The 20,207-nt window shown below is 45.9% G+C and overlaps 1 protein-coding gene across 1 annotated transcript; it reads right to left on the bottom strand.

Moving 5' to 3' along the window:
• Positions 1-5,499: 5,499 nt before the first annotated feature.
• On the bottom strand, positions 5,500-19,945 carry LOC135369272 (neprilysin-1-like). The gene is made up of 2 exons (XM_064602879.1): positions 19,776-19,945; positions 5,500-7,682 (listed from the first exon to the last, which is right to left on the bottom strand). The coding sequence occupies exon 2, from the start codon at positions 7,296-7,298 to the stop codon at positions 5,559-5,561; it is 1,740 nt and encodes a 579-aa protein (XP_064458949.1). The 5' UTR covers positions 7,299-7,682; positions 19,776-19,945; the 3' UTR covers positions 5,500-5,558.
• Between the last annotated feature and the right edge of the window lie 262 nt (positions 19,946-20,207).

Below are 20,207 nucleotides of genomic sequence, written 5' to 3'. Positions count from 1 at the left end.
TTGTGTCTTCTTCCTCAAAATAGTGCGCGTAACCGCAATTTCTTCATCTTCTTCTACATCCACCGAGGGAGATTGCTCAAGGCTAGGATATTTATTACTGGCTATGATTGACGAGCATGTTTTAAAATAGAATATCAGATGATACGTGTCGTTTGTGGCTTCTCCTTCGGGGTCTCCATGCTTCTCTCATCCTTCCTCGTCTCTCATCTTTCTTATACATCGTCACGTTGCTGCAAGTGGTGGTATCAAATTTACCAGTGTATACTAGATGAAAAATGGGAAGGGGAACAAATTGCTGACCATGTTCAGTGCGATGATAAATGTTAGCACAAGAAAACGACAGAGAAGCCTTCTTCGACAGGTTCATTGACGACGTAAAAGGGGGGATTTCCACGCGTGAGAATGATTTCAGCTGTCCATTTGGGGGTTCCACGCGCCCGTGCATGGTCTGGCTGTACCCGGACCCGGACTGGGAGGTACCCGGGTTCGAATCCTACCGGTGGTGCTGTCAGGGGTTTTTCCTGGCTTTTCCTCACACGCTTTCAGACATATGTCGGCACAGTTCTCTAGAAAGAAAGAAGTCGGCCCAGGGCGCACATTCCCCGTCAGTCGTGACGTTGCCCACCTACGTAAGGCCGACAACGGCAAGCCCTTTCACCATCACCACCACCACCACCACCACGGTGTGGCTGTGAAATGGAGGCCCGTGCAGAGCTCTACCTTGTGATACCGTGTACATATCCCATGGACACCTTGTGCTCGATACGGCAGAGTGCACGCAGTACACGGACTGCATGGTGGCAGTAATTTCGGTGGAGTGTGAAGAGGGTGTATAGGAGAGAGTGATGAACGCATTTACTAGAACAACAACAATTTTATTTTTGACCTTGGAGAGTGGGGAGTTTCATCGCCACAGGCGATACTCTACCCCATTGCTGGTGGGAATGTGCGAAATAAAATACGAGCCCCTTCACAATAACGATCGAAGTCCGATGGTGTCTAGAAATGTCAGAAGAGCTTTGAGCGCAGAGCGTTGCTGGGCTGGATTGGGCCAGGGACCAAGCAAGTTCGGGTTTTAACTGCCGGGGCGTCAGTCGTGACTTTGCATTTACAAGAGAGTCAGGAAGCACCAGTCAAAGGTTAAGCGGAGTAACGCAGAAGGCTCGTAGGTATAGCTACACATATCATTAGTTGCGCTGTTTCATTTCATTAATTTAACCCTTAAAGGCCCGAGGGCATTACATAAGGGGGGGCATAGGCAAAGCAAAACACAGTAATGCTAATCACAATGTGAAAGGACGGGATACAGCGTAAGGTAATACAAAGAATACAAAAAATAACGTATAAACAATATGACGGTGACGATGATGATGCATCTTATTAGTGTGCAGCCTGCTTTGCAACTCTCATATTTAAGTTGTCACTATATGGTATCTCACTTGCACTCTGCAAATGGTTTTCTTCGTATCTCTGCGGCCGGTACAACATTGTTCGATACAAAGATGCATATTCTCATCCGTACTACATGACATCCGGTGTGCCCCAAGGACCTACCCTGGGGCCATTACTGTTTAACAGGTTTGTTAACGACTTGCCAACCTGTGTACGTAACTGTCACGTCCTGCAATATGCTGATGACATTAAGTTATCTCGAGTCATTGATAAGATTCACGACTGTACCGCTCTGCAAGATGACATTTCACGGATCCATCGTTGGTGCTCAAACAATTTGCTTAACCTGAACATTTCTAGGACAGCCGTCATCTCTTTCACTAGAAAGCAGCATCCATGTCATTATACTTACTCCCTCGACTTTATTCGAATTTATTACTCGATATTAGGGGTCTGGATAAAGGACTGACGAGGGGGACTCCTCTACCCCATGTAAAGCCTCATAAAACACCTCCTGAAATATTTTCCTGGCTATGCAGTTGCATCATTATGACGTAATTGTCATTGTTGTCCATTATTCTTGAACATGTTTTGAATGTATGAAAAAAAATAGTTTGCTTGACATGCCTTATGGTCATCATCAAACAAGAGCATATGTCGTTTTGTTCAGCGCCTTATGTACTTTTTTTAAATTTCAGGTGGACTTAAATTGTAGAAGGCAGCTAGTGGGGGAAAAGGTCATGGTCATAGGTCATGTGGCTCCTAGAGCTCCCAGTGGGCTCCTTTGTGGAGTAACTTTTCAGAACACACACACACAGTTTGCTCACAGAACCAACAAGTAGGATGTTGCTCGAACGCTGAGAGAAACACATACGAATATCGTGTGGCACAGTACGACAATAAAAACATTTTTCACGAGGGATGCATGAAACACTGTCGCAATATTGTGTGCATGAACCATTGTGTGTGTCACACGCCGTGGGGGACACACACAGTGTGTGACGTGACACACACTTTGGGAAGCATAAAAACACAGCGATTGCTAATATGGTGGATGCTTCTTTTTTTCTTTTTGGCCGTGATGGAACATCTTCGGCCGAGATTTGGCCGTAACGAGACACTTGGGGATTAAAGGATTTTCGGCCGTAATGAGACTTTTCCGCAATGAAATGTTACCCATGTAAGAGGTAGCAGGGAATCTGTTCTCCCTTTTCCTGGGGAACTGATCTCTGGAGGAATTTGCCTAGTTTGTACCATTATGCACCTGCATGATGCGTACAAAATACGCTGCTCTGTCACAATGGTACATACTGTCACGCAGGATGTAAGACCCGAGACTAGGGAACACAAAGGGGACAGACATAACACGAAGTCTACAAAATCAGTCCCACAAGTTTTTTTTTTTATTGACATATTGTCAATCATTGCATTCTCCGATCCTTTAACTGCAGTAAAAGTGTGATACGTGTTTCAGACTCCGACGGCTAACACCCTGACGCTTCTAATTGAACCTCTGTATGCAATAAGGGGATAAGTCGACTTATCCCCTTTTTACTAGTTTTGCTGCAATGACGTCTACATACCAGTATATACGTGCCAAAGAAAATTTAGGACCGTATTGCAATTTATTGGCCCGCTACAGGATGGTAAGAAATGGGAAATGCATGTGTGTCAGTGGGACGGGCAATCAGATCAGGCTCGTTTTCTCGGTTTGGGATTTTTCGACTTATCCTTTTATTGCATACAGAGGTTCAATTTATGTGGCCAGCCTGCTCGCTATTCTACTTTTTGCTGCATCGCTGTCTGTTCACTGCGTGAGAACACAAAGGGACAGACGTAACACGAAGTCCACAAAATCTGTCTCACAAGCCTTTTTTTTTTTTTTTCATTGACGTATTGTCAGTCGTTGCATTGTCCGATCCTTTAACTGCAATGCTAATGACCACTAGAAGTGTGATACGTGTTCCAGACACCGACGGCTAACACCTGACGCTTCAAATTCCTGTGGCCAGCCTGCTCACTTTTCTCCTTTTTGCTGCATCGCTGTTTGTTCAGTGCGTGAGAACTACACAGAGAGCGCCACTACATGCATAGGCCATACACGGACCACCAAGAAGACCCGTCCCGTCCAAAGCGCAGAAGATTGCGTAAGGCGTAAGGGGACTATATCCGATCATGCTTGCGCTTCGTTAGGAATTGAGAAAGCCATACTCAATCTAAATGAAGCAAAGCCACCATCTACCCCTGATTCAAGGTAGACTCGTACCGGTGTCTCAAAGCAAAGTACAATTTAAATGACTGACTCTGAAGTGAATGGCTAACCTATAGCTGTAGAGACTGTATACTTCTCTGAAAGGTTAGAACTTGCGTGCTTCAGATAAAAAATAGCCCTTGCTGTAGAATATGTTTTTTTTTTCAGCAATTGAATTTTTTCCCCAAAGATTGTTGCGCGAAGCAAAGCTTGCGGACTCCCAAACGCGCCGAGCCCAAGGCGATTCGCGTCAACTAGGCGAGCAACTAGGCGTACCATTTAGACATGTACAAAATACCGCAAAAAAAGTATTTGAAATAAGATACAGAGTACATCAGCGATAATGTATTTGAAACACAGTACAAATTGCTTACGAATAAAAGTATTTAGAGTAAAATACTAAATACTTGAAAAAGTAATTAAGGTAGTCACTCGGCATAAAGAACAGACACCACGATAGCCTTTTCTCTGTTTTGGCAACGCATTCGAAATACGGCCTCAGGTAAAGCCAAGGAAGTAAAGGCGCAGCCTTCGTGTGGGGCTCCATCCTGAGATGTGATCATGCGCGCAGCCAACAGTGACTGAAAACAACATTTAGAAATCGTCTCCCTATATGGTATCTTTCGAAGCTGAAGGAGGTCAGCACTCAGGTCAATGACATATCCCAAAAGCAGGTCCAGAATTCACCGAATTCCAGAAGCGGTTAGACCGTCGACCTGAGAGCCACTTCTTGCATGCCAGCCCTCTGTGGAAACCGGCCAGAGGTACAAGTCCCGGTTTGTGTCTGAGTCACAGGAGGGTTGTAGGGAATCCCATCCCACGCATGAGTAGAACATCCAAGAGGATTAACATGCATCCTGCTACTCCGTACACGCAGAGAGAACGCAAATTGTGAGGTCATCTCTTGACTGCCCTACCCTGACCTGTCATGAGTAGGATGAGGAGAAGGGAAAAGTCAGCGCACTTCGGAAAAAAATCCTCACGAGTCTATGAGCCAGAATAATGAAAGTAATTGAAATACTGAGTAGAAAATACTAAAAAGTATTTAAATTAGATTACAAGATACATTTCTTAAAAAGTAATTAGCAAGATACAAAATACTGATAAAAGTATTTAAATTACTGTATTTCAAATACAATACTCAAGATACGTACATGTCTGCGTTTAGGCGAGGTCGCGGCGGTTATCGGGACTGAAGAGCGCATTTGATCGTCGGAGGTGCACAGTTTGTGTATCCCGGAACACAATATCGTATGGTATACAATACATCCGTATAAGTCATACGAATGAGAGATTCTGCTGCCAGCAGCGATATAGTACGGGTAGACATCACAGAGACGCGGAGAGAAGCCAACAGACGGTGCAGGTCGTACAGACACGGAGATCACGTCCAAGAAGTTAACATTGTAGTCCCAACTGCTCAGGCGTTGCCGTTGTTTTCCAAAACAGGTCTATTGGTTATTACTAACCTGTCAGGTTAGTAATTACCATTAGACCTGTTTCGAGACCTGAGCAGTTGGGAAGTCAATATCATGTCCGACATTCCGGTGCCGGCGTCCATTCTGAACATAAAGGGTCGCCACCTTCGAGTTTTTAGAAGTGCTCAACATTAGTACGAAAAGAATGAACTGAATGAATGGTGATGACTGAGCCAAGTCCGACATGATGGTATCTTCAAACACGCTGGTTATATTTCACTTTAGATCCTTGAAGAGCCGGGGAGTAACTGCCAATAGTGCGGGCCTAGCACGGCCCACGTAATCTATGGTACGACCCACGCCCTAGAATATTCCGCGTGCACGCACTTCACGAAATCCGGATATACTAGCGATTATACGAAAAACAGGCACAGAGAACATTGGTTGTATTCTTTTAAAGTTCCTGTTATTCCTCTCATTCTTAGTATTAAAAAAAACTACCAAAACAGACATTTGTTTGGCGGGTTCATGGGCGAATCTTCGCGGCAAGAGAATGTTTTGCTAAAGTGCGCAGAGTTCATGAGAGGAAGATTGCACCTTTCATCTCCCGGCGGATGACCTGACGGACTCTCCTTGAGCACCAAATCTGTGCACCAGAGGAGGCAGGTAGCCACGTAGAAGATCTGATCCCTGGTAAGCCCTTTGACATTGCCGAGGTGAACATTGGATCTTTCAGCGACCTTTAAGTATGCCCTCAGGAGCGATCGAATGCCGAAGATGTCCGCCTGGTACTCCGCGGGACGATCGGCATACTTCCTGGCTTTTGGAGCCCTGTCGATTTTCTCCACGTAACAGCGCTCTAGAACAGCGAGCTCTTCGGCGCTTTTTTTCGTAAACCAGGGCGAGATGTTCCCTTTCCCGTCGTGCTTGCGACCATATGGATCGAAGCCATGCATCATCTCGTGCATCAACTTGCTTCCCAGTTCGCCGTAGTTCATCTCGGGCGGACCTCCCAAGGTAAAATGGGGCGGCAATAGAATAGGAACATTGAGTTGAAGGAAGTTCGCTGCGGCTACGTAAAAGCCGTTCGCTTCGTATGGATTTCCGAGAGTTATCGTGTCGTAGAAATAATCGGAATATCCTTCTCGTACACCTTTCCAGAGCCTCTGAGTCTTAAATTCGTTAACGCTCAGCATGTCCCGAACAAACGGACCGTTCAGGTCCGGGAGGTCCTCGTAAAACCGGTCGGCTTTTTCCGACGTGTTCAGATTGGGCGCCAGTCCAAAACGGAACCTAATCATCGAAACCTTTTGCAGGGCTCCCTTCCGCGTTTCGTCATCCATCCAGGGTGAGGTCCGCAAGGTTTTCGAAAGTTCGCTGCGGAGTTCTTCCTGCATTTCGTTGACGGCGCTAATTCTCTCTTCGTAGCCGTTGAGCAATGGCGCACCCGCGGCCACTGCGGCTGGAAGTTCCTGCATGATGGTCCGTAGGCAGAGGAAGGAGGGGCGAAGGAATATTACACCGTAGAAGTAGAGGGCGGCCCTCCAGGCAAAGAATACTCGCATTTCGTCCTTCGATACGTCTCCCTGCTTTCCGAAAAGACGGTGGAAAAACGTCAGGTCAACCTCAGTCATGTGTATCGCTTTCGTTAGCAGTTCAGGCGGTGCGTAGCGCCGAAGAGCTTCATTCCAGTCTTTGGACAGCTCGTCGTCTCCTAGGCCCACATTCCGCAACACGACAGCTTTGACGCTGGCGTTTGACATTTGGCTCGCAGCTCTCTGGGGCTCAAACTCTTTCTCTAACCTCGTAATAATTTGCACTACGTTGTCATCAATGCGTACCGAATACACGTCAGCCAAAATGTCTCCAGCGCCCGAGAAGCGTAACGCTGTCGGTGCGCGTTTTTCCACACGAAGCGCAAACGTTCGAGCACCAATCTCGGCTGGTTCCAAGGAAAACAGCAGAGGAATGTCGATCTTAAATATAAATTTCACCATCACGTCCAACGCGTCGAATAACATCTTTTTCGTTATATCCATCCGGTGTGCCCTCAGGAAATCTCTGGCGTCCTCTACGGAAGTGTTCGTGTTGGCTTCCGAACAGTGTTTGTACAGCGCCGCAGCCTTTTGAAACGCTGTTCTACCGCGAGGAGGAATGTGCGCTTTTTCCAAATTTCCCTCTATAGATGCAAACAGAGCATCTTCGACCATGTCTGAACCCAATTTATCGATGTACATATTTGGAGGCAGCTGTTCATTTTTACCGCAGACGAACTTGAAGAAATTATCGCACGGGTCTCTGTCAGTGTCTACAACCGCTTCAATGAACTGGCGAACGTATCGACAGTCGTGGCTTTCGCAAACTTGCTTTTGCACCGGGGACGTCGCTACCGTCGCATCGGTGTTGTCCGAGTAGTCTTCATAGTCGGTGTAAGACGGTGACGGATTATTTAGCGAAACTTTCGGAACCGTTACTTTTCGGGCTGGAGACGCGTCGTCTTGCTTCTTGGTCGTTGGGAGTTCCTTGCTCCATAGGAAAGCCCAGAAGACAAACCCCGCGGCTGTGACAATGGCGACGAACAGGACGATTGCCAGGAGGGCGTTTCTACTGCTTTTGTCTTCCTGCGGTAAAGAAAAAGAAAATTTGAGTGTATTCACACGGGCGACATTACCGGCAGAAGCGGAAGACGCGATAAACGTCACCGCTTTCTGAGCGCGGGCTCTCCAAGCACGCTGCTAGCCGGTGGGAATATCCTGCGACACAGCCACAAGACATTCCTCAGCAAACGACAGGAAACACCACTGATCTCGACTGTAAAAGGCTTGATTGCAGATAAGAGCACGAGCGTGCGGAAACCGGCCGCCATCTTACTGTACCCGAAACAGTCGTCTCAGCGATCATGGCAACTTCTTGCAATTACGGTCGTACCAACCGTACCGGCAAGGATACAGGGCTTAAATTTCTACAGGTGAGTTATTCTTTATCAAGGAATAAATAGGCGTCCATTGTGTACATTTATTTAACAATTACGAAGTGTAGAGATAACACCGACATCGGTTATCGCGTCCGGCGACGGCTGGGACCATACCTTCCCTTTCCCAATTTCAGCAACCGTCACTTTTTCTACTACTATCACTCTGTGGGCTGGGTTTCCAACCTCCTTTCGTCGGACAGCGATTGCGCTCAAAAAGTCCTCGCGCGTTATGCTCAAGCGCCCGGAGAAACATGATGTTCGGCTATTTTTCCCGACAGGATAGATCTTGAATATCACTATCAATTATCGCGAATTTGAGTAAATTCGGCACACGCTCTTCGTGTTGGTGGGGTAAAAAGTGATCTTTACTTCGCAAATTTCCGAGTTCACTTCGCAAAAATTTACACGATTAAACTAGATTACATGACATGCACATCGGGACTTGAAGTGGTGGCAAAAAGCTAGCAAGAACAAATGCCGTTGACCGCATGACTCCAGGGTGGCGTACTTTATTATTATTATTATGACTATAATTCAATGACACGTTTTCGTTTTTTATTCCGTGTTAGCGCCGCGAAGCAACAGTGGCTGTGAGCGTCATGCAGACGCGAACACACGGAGAGAGTACCGCGAGAAGGAGTGGGGGCGATTAGTGTACGTCTTCTGCAGACTAGAGTCACTAAATAGGTGTACAGAGTATCGCATTCCTTTTCCGCGCTGGAGCCGCCGTTCGGTGTCCGCGATTGGGCCCCCCGATCGTGTCACGTGGTTTCTCCTTCCAAGAACGCGTCGTCATATTGAGTCCCCTCCATCCAAAACCGCTTTCTTCTATGACGAGAACCCGAGACTGGGAAAAAGACGAAAGACAGACGACACAACACAAAGTCTCAAACACAGCTCAAGTTTAATCGACAGCCGCACACTTTTAACACATCAGGTGGGGGAGGAGGGACAGTGCAAGAGGCTCGCCAAAGCAGGGCCGAAGGTCACAGACGCTTTGCTGACACTGTTCCCAGCCCCCAAAATTGACAACGTTTCTCTTACAGCAAAGCGTCTGTGACCTTCGGCCCTGCTTTGGCGAGCCTTTTGCACTGTCCCTCCTCCCCCACCTGATGTGTTAAAAGTGTGCGGTTGTCGATCAAACTTGAGCTGTGTTTGAGACTTTGTGTTGTGTCGTCTGTCTTTCGTCTTTTTCCCAGTCTCGGGTTTTCGTCATGGATCTTAGCCACCAGCTGGCTTGCTTTTTAACCACTTTATCGGTTTCTTCTGTTGCGAGCTGGCTCCCCTTCACACTGTTCTCCAGCGGAGAAGGGGGAGATTAGCGTCCCATTGCTAGGCGACGCAACCGCGCCGGACCCAAGATGGCTGTCTCGCTCGCCGGCGTGGCTCAGTGTCGCTACTCTGCTCCCTATTTAGTGACTCTAGGGCAGACTTCAGGAGGAACAGTGCCGACATTCGTCTGGAAAGTCATGGGAAAACCTCAGACAGCACAGCCGCTGAGAGGCTTCGAACCCGTGTTACTTCCCAGTCTCAGCGTGGAAAGCGATTACTTTAACCACTGTGCCACGGGAGCTTGTGGCCCGTTTCCTGGGACACCTTGAGTACAATAACATTGCAAAGAATGAGGCAAAGTTGGCGATGGATACGAGTGGGGGCTGCGGCAGGTACAGCTCCTGTCGGATACCGTTTTAGGAAGAAATGAATGCGTCAAGTAGGAACTTTGATAACTGATGGACCCTGCTTTACAGGAACGATATCTCGCTTAGATTAGGTGTATATTCGGCGTATGAAACGAGGACAATGTGGAAGAACCATAGTGGAGTTTGTGAAAGAGGCATACGTTATAAGAAGACAAAAAAAAAAGAGTAAAATGGGGTGCAATTGCGGCTTCTGGTCCCATGGACTGCAATTACTCCCTACTTTTAGTCCTCTAACCACGACATTTACTCCGCAGGACTGCAAATTGTCACTGAACTTCGCAAATGGTCTTCCGAATGTGACAGACTACGTAAATATGCGCTCTCGGTCAATTTGATGGCATAATCGCTGTATAACACAGTCAACCAAGCCAAGATTTACATCACTCGATATACCACGGTTGACGGTTTCATTCCAAGTATTTTCATGCAATTATTATGTACCTGGAACTGTTAGAACAGAGCGTGAATAGCAGTCTGCACTCTGACATTCATTTACTTCCGTGCATTTACTCCCGAAAGGGTCTATTTTTTGTGGCGATGCATGTAGTCCCCAAAAGGAGTAAAATTACTCCTTTATTTCCTAGAGTGATAGTTAGCGAGTGATAAAACGAGGACGATCTGGAAGAACCATAGTGGGGTTTCTGAAAGAGGCATAGGAAGGGAGGATTTCCTACGTGATGAGAGTAAAGACAGACCAAGTGATGACATCAAAAGCAAACTGATATGCTTCAAGGGTAAGGATAATCGGGGATAAATCTGGTGGCGCTGGTGAGTCCCATATGCTGGATGCGTACTCTAGTTTTGGCCGAACTAAAGTGTGATACGCAAAACATCTGACAACAAAGGCATCCTAAGGCCCGATTTGCGTCAATAACAGTAGCCTGGATTTGACCGGACCAAGAGGGGATAGTACAGAGGTTAAGGCACAAGTATTTGTAAGAACTGGACAAAGGGACGGGAGAAGGACCAATGTAGTATTGATGGGCTAGGGCAGAGATGAGACCGCGAAAAGGAAAGGTTCCGACACTTTGATGCACTTAGGGGTGGCAGCCATAAATTACACCAAAATTACAGCAAAAATGGAGTTGAGGAGCTGATGCTAGGGCCAACTGGTCAGATGGAGAAGATATAGGTCGATAGAGGACACAGTCATCTGCAAATAGCCTGGTAGAAGAACTAGGGAGATCGTCAATGAAGAAAAAAAAAAAGAGGTCTGATTACTGAACCTTGGGGAACACCGAAAGGAGCAGGGAGGAAAGGGGAAAGAATGTCGTTAATAGACGAGTTCAGAAAATCCCAGTGCTCTTTGCGCACGCATTGCATCCTGGGCGCTTGCTGAGCGGGGGAACGAAGAATAATCCTTCACATTTGGCTTTCGCTGACATTGACACGTCGTGGACAATGGACCCGTACGGGAGAAATCGGAACAGTTTGGAGGCCACCCGTTTCTTTCGTATTAGTAAACTCCCACAGTTCAAAGCGGCGCTAAGCATTCTGGGATTTTCTGAACTCGTCTATTCGAGTGTAGCCTGCGTTCGGTCAGAAAGGTAACTCTGGGTCCAACGGAGGACATCAGGGTAAAGATTAAGCAGACATTCTTTATAAAGAAGGCCAGCATGAGGCACACATTCGAAGGGCTTTCTCGAGTTCAGAAAAATCGCTTCAGTTTGGGTAGAATGATCCACGTGATCAATGATGCCGAGTTTCGCAGGAGAGCCCTTTACGAAAGCCGCGCCGATATCGGAAGATGATGTTACTTTCCAACTAAAAAAGAAACAGCCAAACTAATGATACGTTCCAAGGATCTTACAGCGCGTGCTGGATAAATAGATCGGTCGGTATAGTTGAGAGAGCTGCATGGCTGTGACCTGTCCCCGCTCTTAGAAACGGGAATAACCTTCGCCTGACGCCAGTCACTCGGGACCCCGCCCTGGTCGAGAGACTGCGTGAAAATGGCACACGCGTGTAACGAAGATATTTGCTTTGTATTTTTTAAGAATTTTAGCGCAACATCTGACGCACAAGAAGACGTCAGTTGCTCGATAAGTTTCATTTTCCCTACCAGTGTGACCACAATTCTACCCATCGGAACAGAGACATGGTAGCATCTGAAAGTACATCTTTCGTAGAAAACCACCAGCGGAGGGCTCGTTGAAGGCGACGGCGCAGTCAGCATCAGCACGTTCAGAACCCTCAGTGCCCGTTCAGAGATATAGGATCAACACTAGAAGGGCGACATTACATTACAGTTACTAGGAAAAGGTAATGGCATTATTAAATGATTACTGCGAGCTTAATCGCACTCTTCTATTTGTCTCGTGTACATGTCAGGCTGCCACGTTGCACAACGTAGACGCGAAGACTGCACAATGTATCAGGATAACAGGAAGACTGTACGGAGGATGGGGGCCCGCAAACAACGATTCTCCAATGCCACAAGCCGTTAACCTCGACACTCGATTCTTTTGTAAAAACTAATGAGTAATATCATTGAAATTACTGCTCAAATGTAATTAAATTACATTACATATTACATAACATAATGTCGAAAGTAATACATTACATTACAAATTACCCGAAAAAGTAATTCATTACTGTAAATTCCATTACGGTAATGACATTGCTTACTACACAGTCCCCAAATAGGCGGACCTGGAGCCTGTGCTTTTCCCCTGACGGAATAACTGTTTTTCTCTTATTATTACTATTAACCGTAGAGCATACATGGGTAGTAATGTAATTACTGTAATGACATTAAAGTAATGATGACTTTTTCTGGTAATTTGTAACGTAATGTATTACCTTTGACATTATATAATTCGTAATCTAATTTAATTACATTTGGGCAGTAATTTTAATGACATTACTCATTACTTTACAAAAGAATCGAGTGTGTGTTCTGTGTTGGCACTTGGCAAAAGGAGGGTTCCCGACTGGCGAATTAAAAGAATTCCAAGGCCCACTATGAACGGTGACGCGCGCACAGAATAAAATACGCCTTGCTTTTACAACGCAGTGTTGTCTGACAATGAATCTCTCCACGTCCTCAGCATCGATTAAACTCGCAGTAATGACTTTGTAATGTCATTACTTTTTCGTAGTAATAGCAATAATGAGTAATATAATTTATTTTAATTTTAACTGGAGTAATGAGTACTGTAATTAAATTACATTTTAGAAATAATTTACCCTGATACGTCGAAGAGTATGGTATCTACAAACTGATTAATTTTATTACGGTATAGCTTACAGTTGCGTTTTACTGAGCGTGAATTTAAGTCAGAAGTGAACAACGGCTGGCAGGAAAGAAGCTGATCATTAATTGGTGTAAGATGGTCCTGTCAAAATTTAATTTCACTCCCGTCAAATGACATTCTTCCCTGGCGTGTCACAGGGCACAACTAGATGGAAATACTATACCAGTTCTGGGAGCGCATTAGTTCTTATTCTCGCGTCGCCTGCATGCCACCAGAGAGGTAGCAAAAACAACCTAAACTTGGCGATGGTTGCACAGTCTTTATGAACACAATCCCCAGCGCTTGAAATTCCTGCAAACCTAACCTGACGTAGCCTTGGTGACTTCGTGAACACAGCCTACCCCAGGAAGCGAAATAAGTAACAACCTGGCGCAACCTAACCTTGGTGAAGGTTGCGCCGTCTTTCTGAACAGAATATCCAGCAGCAGGTGAAATACCTAAAAACCTAGCCTAACCTAACCTGATCTCACCTAACCCTGGTGACGGTTGCATAAACATTCGTAAATACAGGGTGAATTTAGCAAAGGTTAAACATTGGGAGCCGAGAAAGGGACAGAGGAGGGACGACACGGGACGACACGACACGTTCTCGAACACAGCAAACCCTTCTCGGGTTCCAATTTTTTCACCATGTACCAGCTGGCCTGCACCCTTGCCCTTTTGCCATTAGCAAAGGTTACACATTTCGATTGAGCAGTAAAAATATAAGATAACGTCTCCGACGCTTCAAACTTTGCAGACTGATACTCATTTGTCTCAAGTTACAAGCATTTTTTTTTTTTTTCAAGTGGTATCACTTTGTAGAAAAAAAGTTAGAAGCAAAGCAAATTCTCACCCCATGCATTTCCTATGGCCTATACCGCCTGCAAACCGCCATTTTTTTCCCCTGTCTGCTTCACGTTCATATCACCACGTATAGGAAGTGTTGCGTCGAAACCCTGCATCTGGTCCATCTGGTTGTTGGTTGTTCCATAGGTCCTGGTTTTGCTTTGTCTCCAGGCAGCGCCACCTACACTTGGTGGTGAGAAACATGAAGGAGACAGAGGAAAAAATGGCGGTCTGCGGGCGGTATAGACCATAGGAAATACAACTTTTTTTTTCTGCAAAGAAATAGCATTTGAAAAAAAAGAAAAAAGAGTAAAACTGCAGGCGAATGGTTACCAGTATGCAAAGTTTGAAGAGCCGGAGACGTTATCATACATTTTTACTGCTCGATCGAAATGTGTAACCTAAATTCACCCTGTAGTTTGCAGCGGGTTAAACACAACCTGGTCAAGCTGGTAATGGTTGGGCAGTCTTCGCAAGCACAACCTCCAGCCTCCTTTCAAATGCACTCGCTGTTGTTCTAAGAATCCACAAGCCGTTTGGGGCAACACACCTCCTAAGATTCTTTACGAATTTGCTCGCTTGTTTTATTTGTCCTCAGCGCAAATAAAAACACACATATCCGACCGAAAGCGCAAGCCGGGTTGAACAGTCCATCGACAAGATCATACACATTCTTTTACCAGAGGTCTTGGGAGTGAAAAACACCTTCATAGTACACAACGATCTACAAATCTCTAGGTGCATCGTCACAACTTTTTCAAAAACATGGAAATGTGAGGCACAGGTGAAGATAATTCCAGGATTATGAGTACAGAGGAAGCCTTATTCCAGGAAACCTCGTAGGGAGTAAAGAGTAAGTAACGAGTAGCACGAATCTGTATTCGAATGTCCCGCCTGATTGAAGGCGTGCAGAATAGAACGTGCGTAGGAAACGCTAGCGTTACCGCGTATTCACACGAACGACATTTCCTCAGAACTGGAATAGACGAGAAACGTCATAGCCTTTTGCTGTCACGCGAGCCTGGGGAATCACTCCTAACCATGGGAAATATCCTGAATATCCTGACAAATCCACAAGATGTCCCTAGCCGACAAAAAATAAATAAAGAAGAACGCTGACGGTGACGTCTAGAGATGCAAAATTTCTGGAAATTTTGAATCACTCGAAGAAAAACGTGGGTTTTCGGGATTTTGCCGAAAAATTGGAAGAAAATGGTAACAAACGCGGTTATTGCTGAGTCGAAGTATTGCCGGCCAGGCCACAGCATACAATGAGCTAGAAACTTTAGTTGTGTTCACCCCCTAGGCATAAAATGTAGAGCAGAGCATCCCATGAGACTTGTCTAATCAGCGATAGGTAATTAACAACCCGTCCACTCCGAGCAGAACTCCGGCATTGTGTGAACGCGATGGCGATCGCTTGGAGCAGCCAGACGGAGCTCTAAGTTGGTGGTTGTTGGCGGATCAGAGGCACTCGAGGCACTGTTGGCGGGTTGGAACGCATCGAAGGCACGAAAATTTACATTTTAGAATTTTGTCGCCTGGAAATTTTGCGCAGTTTTTCCGGAGACGAGGAAAAAAAACGAACGAAACATTTTTTCTTCTAAAATTTCTGTGTGTTTTTTTTTTCGGGGCTCCGCATCTCTAGTGACGTCTGCTAGGTGTCGTCTGCTAACCGCGCAGTACGCCACTCCCCGTATTCCGTACCGTGTGAATACCCAACACACAGTGCGGGACGGAACTTCGCGTCTGTGAGCAGTGTTTTCGCTTTTTCTTCCACTAGAATATTCCGTGAGGATGTCGGTAGTGTAAATACACGGCTATAGTCTACAAGGTCGCACACTTTCAGGATACGCAATAATGGGGAAGTAGGAGAAACTGATTCGCAAAGATCCAAGCTCAGAATATATCAACGATGGAAGATGAAAGTCACTGAAAAGGTTAGCCAGCTGTAGGAACCGAACCCACATCTTCTGGATTACCGCTAGCTTACAGCTGGCTAACCTTTTCAGTGACTTTCATCTTTCATCGTTGATTTCTTAGGCATTTGAGGCTTTGTTTGTATCTGTCCCTTCTATGTTGTTCCAGCCTCAGAACATCAGTTTCCCTCTTGTTCAGAATATATAGTACGAAGAGCACGCTTCTAGATGACCAACAGGGGACGAAGGTTGGTGGGTGCGTATAATACTATAATACAGTCGACCCCCGTTTATCCGGACTTCATTTATCCGGATCCCGCGGTATCCGGACAAAAGGCACGGGAACGGATTTTCCTCCATGTATTTTGTTCTCGTTTATCCGGACTTCAGCTTCCAGACTCAGACAAGAATTCCAGGGAACGAAAGTCGAAAATTCTTGTAATCCAGCTTCAGTTATCCGGACTACCGTGAGTAAGAGGAGACGCTGACTACGCTTCGTCACCCTTTTCGCTGTTTTGGGGTTATTCCCGTCACACGTCAGGGACCTACATTCCTCCGTAGGGGAGACAACCGTGCACGATGACCCCCTTTTCTGTTTCTGTGCGTTGGGTCACGTTGACCAGTCATTTGGAAATTTCTCGAGCAACTGTCCGGTTCTAGAGGGGAGAAGTTCAACCCGAGGGCCTGCTGCTTACGGCCCGTTGGCCGATGAAGACATTCCCCTAGCTGAGCTGCGATCCCTGATGCAGAGGCTCACTGCGACTGCCGTAGATGATGCTGCGGTTTCTGACTACGTTGACGTTGATAAGGATGATGACGCGTGTGCAGCTATGAGTGATGACGGTGTGATTGCTGCTGTTGCCTCCGATGATGTGCAGCAAGACGGTGCCGATGACGCCAGTGAGAAACAAGGCTCCGACACTGACACTTTGCGACCGCACTGACATTCTTCGAGCAGCGCAAGAGCGTGGCTCAACTCTATGCACTTAGCAAAAGTTTGCAGGAATCGAGTGCCTACACTACTATGTAACAGCAGTCATTGTCGAGATTTTTGTGTTTTAATTAAACCTTGCTCTGTAGGACGTTTCTATTCGGTCGTTTCATTTATCCGGATGCTCCGGTATCCGGACGATTTCGCCGGGAACGGCACCGTCCGGATAAACGGGGGTCGACTGTACTAAATAGCTTAATGTAAGGTGGGAATAAACAAGGGCGTAGTAACAGTTGTGGTCGACGTAAATAAATCAAAAACACCAGAGGTAATTCCGCCTGTAGTGGAATCTATATGATGCCACCGTGTACTATACAAGGCTGAGAAAGCGAGCAGAGGAGTACCATGTTTTTGAAATAGTAACTTATAGTTTGTTACAGAGCCTCCACGATAGAGTGTGTTCTAATATATATACGGAGCTCGCTTTTAGAAAGATGCATGGAATATTTTATTTTATATATATTTTTTTTTTCTTGTCTCAACAAAGATACTGGTGTCGGCCGTGTATAAAAAAACCATCATGGTTGAGAGAAAATCAGGTAAACCTTAAATTTTGAGGAGCAACGAAGGAACGTTGAGAAACATCGTGTTGTAGTGTTGTCTGCTGGTACAAAATGAGTTAGTTACGGATAAGTAGTGATCTTGGTAAATTAAATGGTGCTCCTCACAGACAGTTTTTCTCCAGCTTTGTAAGTAGTGTGTTGTGCTTGAGCAGATCTAACCCTTCGGTAATATTAACCAAAAATACCCATAGTCAGCAACTTGGCCTCAATATTCCGCCTGATTTTTCAGTTGCATGTATACTCCTTGCTGCTTTAAACCTTCTCAAATTTCGGGCCGTTGTAAGATCATTTATTTCGAAACACGTGCACCATATGGTCCATTCCCAAATACAATATCGGAACATCATTTTCGATTGCAATCAATGAAATATATGGGTGGCAGAACTTCTTACAGGAGATTTTCAGACAACAGTGATCATGAGCAGTACAAGCGGTAGACTTAGCTTTGCGAAATCCGTATACTGGGACAGGTGACACAACTCAAAAATCTCTCCACATGTACTAGGAACAACCTTTTTTTTTTTCTATAATGTCACCGGAAATAGAACGAAAATTACTGACGTCGTTTTTGCTCCCTTCCGCGTGTACCGGTATGACGTTTGCCAACTTCAAATTCCTGTGGGAAGACCCCTTTAACAAATAACCGTTCGTGATAGGGGTTACACAGATCGTTTGCAAAATGTGTCAAAAAATAGAGAAAATACCGTCGTATCTGCAGGGTTTCAATTATTTTAAGTATTGAATAGCAGAATAAACCTCCTCTACATCCGCGGGGCTTAGAAAGAAAGAATCTCCATTGAATTGTCCAGGGAACTGAGCGCTCGTACAGGGTGTACAAGCAGACACTTCATGCAAGTATACTCCTCCAATATGATTGGAATTTCTGACGGCTCGATAATTGAAGCATTATTATGTAGGAATAGGCGCGAGGTTTCCAAGAACCATTTGTTTTTGGCACTATGCCAACTATGTTTACAGGAATGGCATGGTTCAACTACTGCTGCCTCGCTAATCTCAGTTTGGGATGTCGTTCCGCATCGAGACCACTAGCTTTTAAAGAAAAATACAAGAAACACAAAAATCGAACCCTTTTACGTAAAAGAGGAGCTAATTAGTAACGAAATTAAACAGGAAGGGCCCTCGTATATTCCGTGAAACGTATAAAACTTAAATTTTATCGCTCGTTTCTTGGAGGCGACCCGCCATCTTTACTGAGGACCTTCTCATCTAACCGGAGGCCCAGTCTCGATGCCCGCACCCCCTGTTGTGTGCGTGCGGGAAGGGAGCAGCGCCCCCACACGCCCCCAATCTGCAGAGCCTACCCTAGACTATCCTCGCTAAAGTAAGGTGATTTAGCCAAATTTAGCGACCTTGTAAGCGGGCCAACTTTCTGCACCAACTGGGACCAACTTTGGAGGTGGTGGCAGTCAGCCGACGCCACCAACCATCACCAACTCGAGTTTCTGAGAATCGGTCGCCGAGCGAAATCTTCGGAAAGTTGGTGGTGTCCTAACCAATCAACGTGAGGAGCGTTGCCACGTAACACTCGAGGGGGTCAAGCGATTTCGTTCCTGTCGTAGTGCCTGGAATGGGTTCAAATCCTACAGGGATACTTGAGTATTTTTTATTTTATGATTGCTAGCGTTATATAAACATATCAATAGGCATTTTTTGAAGATACTGGTGATGTTCTGGCAAAATAAAATGGCTTCGGTTTGATTAATGACAGTTAAAGAAAAGTCACCAGCGGTCGACTTGAACCCATACACCCCGGTTGCCGTAAGGTTGCTTGTCGGTGCAGCGTGTCGGTGCAATAGAGGAAACGCTGGTCGGCGCAGTTACCGAATTGGTACGTGTAAAGGCGGAGACGGTACCGGCGCCTTTACGCGCCTTTACACGGTACCGGCGGAAGGCAGAGGCGGTGTTGAAGTTGGTCATAACATGTTCGAGTCGGTGCAGAAAAGTTGGCCCGTGTGAACGCACCCGTGTGAAACGGGCCAACTTTCTGCACCAACTGTGTACGACAGGAACGAAATTGCTTGACGCCCTTGAGAGTCACGTGGCAATGCTCCTCACGGTGATTGTTTAGACCACCGACAACTCTCCGACGCTTTCGCTAGGCTACCGATTCCCGTCAACTCGAGTTGGTCGTAGTTGGTCCGTCAGAACGTCCGCTAAGATGGCAAGTTTCCTGTCAGTATATGCCCTCCTTCCACTTCTATGCAATATTTACCTTCCTAATGCTTTCAATAAATTTTTAAAAACGAATGGTCAGGAGCTACACCCGAAACAAACGCAGCCTTGCCAGTTCCAGAGCACTACTGGATCACGGGGTGTTCCGTACTTTTCTTTTTTTTGCCTTGGTATTGTTGTTCTTGTTTTTGCTGAAACTTTGCCAACCACTGTTGATAAGCGAACACACGGCGGGAAACGCAAAACTCCTTACGCATTCATAATCTTAAAACTGAGTTGTTGTCCTTACCTCCGTGGACTCCTGTTCGAGTAAGACAGCTCCTGTACCCTGTGTAGGAACGAACACGCTCTCCAAGTCGCTCTGACGTGGCGGTGGTAGTATAGCTATAGTGAACTAGAGGCTAGGACTAGAACTAGAGCCCTTCTAGTTTAGCTGCCGCGGAATCGACCCAGCTCCTCTTCTTCTTCTTCTTCCTCGCAGGTACTCAGGGAGATCCATCTTCGTCAAAAAAAGACTTTAAGGATTAATAATATAATTAATGCGAAGGAAATGCATTAGCAATAACGTGTTTTCTGATACATTTTTGGTGTTTTATACTTTGTCTTATCATATGTTACCTTTATGTGAGTAGTATTGGATTAGCTCAAGTAGCCGGCAACTCACACAGTCATCTGGACGCCATTAATTAGCAATTAGAGCAATTTGGGACCTCCCACAGTA

This window comes from Ornithodoros turicata, chromosome 9 (genome assembly GCF_037126465.1).
Source record: "Ornithodoros turicata isolate Travis chromosome 9, ASM3712646v1, whole genome shotgun sequence".
NCBI lineage: Eukaryota > Metazoa > Arthropoda > Arachnida > Ixodida > Argasidae > Ornithodoros > Ornithodoros turicata.
Note: the sequence above shows the minus strand (reverse complement) of the source record. Positions and strands in the feature narration are given on the sequence as shown.

Coding starts and splice junctions, on each gene's coding strand:
- LOC135369272 (XM_064602879.1), bottom strand. CDS start 7,298: ATGTACATCGATAAATTGGGTTCAGACATGGTCGAAGATGCTCTGTTT.